Below are 3,953 nucleotides of genomic sequence, written 5' to 3' on the forward strand. Positions count from 1 at the left end.
TGGGTTGCCTCCCAAGCAACGCCTCATTTAGTGTCGTGGCACGACCCAACTTTCGACTTAACCGTTTTCCTCCCTCCTCTTCCCAACACTCAGACACTATCTTCTTTTTTGTTTTACTCCTCTTGAGTGTGAACTCTCAAGGTCAACAACTTTCTCACAAATAGCCTTTTCAGGCTCATCAATCTGCATCATTTCAGGTTGGGATGGTTGTGGCTTGGGCTGCTCAATGAGGAAGTCCGAAAAGATCTTTGGTGGACTCAACTCCACCACCCCACACTTATCCCCTTCAATCATGCACAAATCTTTGTAATGGGATAGTGTGTTGAGCGGTTTGTACACTTTGAAGACCGCCTCTTCATCATCCAGCCTCATTATGAGTATGCCCTCTCTCATATCTATCAAAGCTCCTCCCATCGCAAGATGACCGGCACTTTTTCATCTGCTTGAAAATCTAAAACAATAAAATCAGCAGGAATGATAAACTTACCAACTTTGATGAGAATATCCTCTATGATCCCTTCGGGGCGGGCTAGGGACCGATCTGCTAACTGGAGTATCAACGAGCACGGTCTCAGCTTCCCCAAGCCTAAAGTGTTGAACAAGGAGAGGGGCATCATATTGATACTTGCCCCTAAATCACTAAGCGCGTAGACCACTTCACTGCTATTTGAATCGGGAGAGTGAAACTTCCAGGATCCTTGAGCTTTTTGGGCATCTTCTGCATCACTACAGAATTACACTCCTCCGTGAGTGCTACTGTCTCAATATCCTGCAGCTTAACTTTGTTAATGATCACATCCTTCAAGTGCTTAGCAGCGTACTTGGGCATTCCCTGCAAATCATCCAGAAGAGGAAGATTTATTTGAAGCTCGTGTCAAAGAACTTCTTGAAGCATGCATCCTCCTTTGCTTTTATAAGCCTCTATGGGAAAGGTGGTGGTGGTCTCTCCTTCACCTGTTCAACAACTTTTGCTTTCGAGTACTCAGACTTCCTCAAATTTTCACCAACCTTGTCAAATACCACTGGGGGAATCGACTCTACATCTGCCTCCTTAGTTTTCTTTGGAGGTTCTTCATTCAGCTCTTTACCACTCCATTACTTGTTTAGGATTTTCAGTGTCACTTGGCAACCCATCTTTAACCATCTTAAGGCCTGGTATTTTGTGCCTATTGAATTTGCCCTATTTGCAACTCCAAACTCCTTGTAGCCGCTTGCTGGCTCTTTATATCAGCAGCCAACTATGCCTAACTAGCTAGAATTTGTTTCAACATCTTCTCAACATTGTTCGTTTGAGGCGTGGCCTGATTACTCTGGACCTGTGGCTGTTGAGATTATTGTTGCTGATTGTTTCGATGATGAATCGGGTGTTGAGTCTGCCACCTAAAATTTTGGGTGTTCCCGTAATTCTGCCTTTGAGCATTGCCCACGAACATAACGAACTCAGGATTTGCAGCACACAGACATTGCATGCCCACTGTTACTACAAACCTCACACCAACCTGCAGTCTGTTGAATTGCATTAACTGTAGTTACAGGCTGTGTAGCACCCAACTTCATGTTGCTTATCTGATTTTGCAGGGCAAAAATCTGAGCGGGTATAGCAGTAAATTGATCCACCTTCAACACACCTGCAACCTTCTTTGTGGCATTTCATGAGTCAGAATGCCACTCGGGAATCCCTTGAGCAATCCGGTTCAACAAAGTATAAAGCTCGTCATATGTCAACTCCAAAAGACCACCTGCAGCTGAATCTAGCAAAATATTTGTTGAGGCATTTGACCATAACACAAAAATTTTGCTAGATTCAGCTTGGAAAAAACTTCAATTAGGGATTTTCTTTCTTTAATTTAGCTTTTTAATGGACTTTATCATGTTTTTATTCATCTTGATTACGACTATGTCCATGAGTAGCTAAAAGCCCCCTTTCCGGGGTTAAGGCCAAGAACATGTTTACTTTCGCTTTGAATTGAGTTTGTTTGAATTGCTTATCATATTTAATTGTTCGTTTATCCTTGTTTTAACTATTTTAAGGATTCGCGACTCTTAGAATACATATATTATCGATCTTGTAATCTCAGGAGAAGGAATAGGAAGATAGAACGTGGGGATGAATAGAATAAGGTTCTTATTCTTTTATAAAATACGGAATTTGAATTAGCATCTTGAATTGGGATATACCTAGAAGTCTTGTTTGGTTCACATGTAGGATGATAGCTTCATGCATCTAATTGGATTATTGCATCCCCGCTCAACGATGTAGTTGTAATGTCCAAGTTAGGTAGACGATTAGAGGTCGAGAGACCATGATCATGCGATAAACCCTATGAATCAACAACTAAGATAAGTAATCTAACGAACGAAGTTCAATAGTGTAGTATGATTGTTCGTAGTGCTTTAAAATCGGGTTTTCATCCATTGACTGTCCAAAGTCTTTACTTTTCCACATTACTTTAGTTTACTTTTAATTATAACTTTCAAAACTCTATCGGTTACGATTGCACTAGTTACTCTCAATTGTTAAACTAGAATTGGATAGTTGCTTAACACAAGTCTTTTAGGGATCGATATTCGGCTTTATTTAAGGCAACTGTATTACTTGGTGAGACCACGTACACTTGCATGTGCGCTTAGGCGCAACAATTGCCCAAGACCATATAAGGAGACCAAGGGCCCTTTAACCCACTAATGTGGGACTCCAACAAATTTGAAAAAAATGATTTTTAGAAATGCATTTCACATCACCCAAAAGAAAGAAACTAATAATAATTATCCTAATCAAAATAAGACTTTTTTCCTGCTAAATGTACAATAGCATGTGAGGAGGAATTCGAAGAACCAGAAAGCCACAAGCAAATAGAAAGAACTCACGCTAAGAATTTTTTTAAGTAACTTCAAAAAACATGAACAACCATAAACAAATAATTTGAAGTTTAAGCGGAAAAGAACAACCAAATTCATGCATCAACAGAAAAGAATCCAAACTAAAGTGACAAGTTTGTCCCAATCACCAAACCACACAAGTTCAAACATGTAATAAATCTAGGTGATTGGAGGACAAAATTACCTGATATTTGTTGTTGGTGGAAAGTAGCAGGTATCCCGTGGATTTAGTCGAGGTGCGAAAGTTGGCCGGGACACCACGATTATCAAAAAATAAAACCTTTTCAAATGGTGACCTAGAAACTAACATTATACATTAAAAGGAAAACATAGAGCAGCATATTTCAACTTCAACAGGCAATTTAAGGACAATATAAGCAGAAAATTAAGGGAGAGATGGAATAGAAAAAGAAACTGACTTTGTATGTGTTTGATTCAAGGTGTCATAACAACCTAAAATAATTTCAAAAGAGTAAAGCTTCTGGGTTGGGCAAAAGGTGGCAAATGTGCGGTAACTGGTCTTGAAGTGATGACTAATGTGAAGGTCCAATGGATCTACAAGGCTGTGTGATGAGTGAAGAGGATTGCTAGTTATGGTGGTTAGAGGTCACGGTTCTGATTGTTTATGTCCATCGGAGAAGAAGCAGAAGAAAATGATAGGAGGTGGAGGTGGAGGTGGATCCAGAATTTGAGGGTTCCGAGGGCCACATTTCTTTGAACATAAACATATTATGTACATGGTCCAAGTAGGGTGTACATTCGGTTAGTCTGATCTATTTTTTAGACTTAGGTTCGGGCAATTCAGCTTAAATCCAGACAAATAATTTAAGCAGAAATTGAAAAACTATAATACTCTAGCATGGAATAAACTTTCAATAATGTTGCTAATTAAACAAAAATGCATCATCGGCTTACAAGTGTCCTCGAATATGGACTCCATTCCTATGGCAGTTCAAGCTAAATAATTGATTGTAACAAGATAAAATTGTAGCAGTGGAAGTCGAAAAATAAGTAAACACCAGCCATGAATTGAAGCTCAGATAATAACTAAACGACATAGATCGACTTTTAGC

The 3,953-nt window shown here is 39.4% G+C and overlaps 1 protein-coding gene across 1 annotated transcript; it reads right to left on the reverse strand.

Annotated features, from left to right (window-relative positions):
* Positions 1–398: 398 nt before the first annotated feature.
* LOC124892340 lies at positions 399–1,557 on the reverse strand. The gene is made up of 3 exons (XM_047403653.1): positions 1,489–1,557; positions 641–832; positions 399–548 (listed from the first exon to the last, which is right to left on the reverse strand). The coding sequence occupies exons 1-3, from the start codon at positions 1,555–1,557 to the stop codon at positions 399–401; spliced, it is 411 nt and encodes a 136-aa protein (XP_047259609.1).
* Positions 1,558–3,953: the final 2,396 nt, after the last annotated feature.

Source organism: Capsicum annuum, unplaced genomic scaffold (assembly GCF_002878395.1).
Source record: "Capsicum annuum cultivar UCD-10X-F1 unplaced genomic scaffold, UCD10Xv1.1 ctg46269, whole genome shotgun sequence".
In the NCBI taxonomy this organism is placed as follows: domain Eukaryota; kingdom Viridiplantae; phylum Streptophyta; class Magnoliopsida; order Solanales; family Solanaceae; genus Capsicum; species Capsicum annuum.

Coding starts and splice junctions, on each gene's coding strand:
- LOC124892340 (XM_047403653.1), bottom strand. CDS start 1,557: ATGAAGTTGGGTGCTACACAGCCTGTAACTACAGTTAATGCAATTCAA. Junction 833..1,488: donor AGACTGCAGGTTGGTGTGAG/GTTTGTAGTAAC, acceptor GATGATTTGCAG/GGAATGCCCAAGTACGCTGC. Junction 549..640: donor TGAAGTGGTCTACGCGCTTA/GTGATTTAGGGG, acceptor TTGATACTCCAG/TTAGCAGATCGGTCCCTAGC.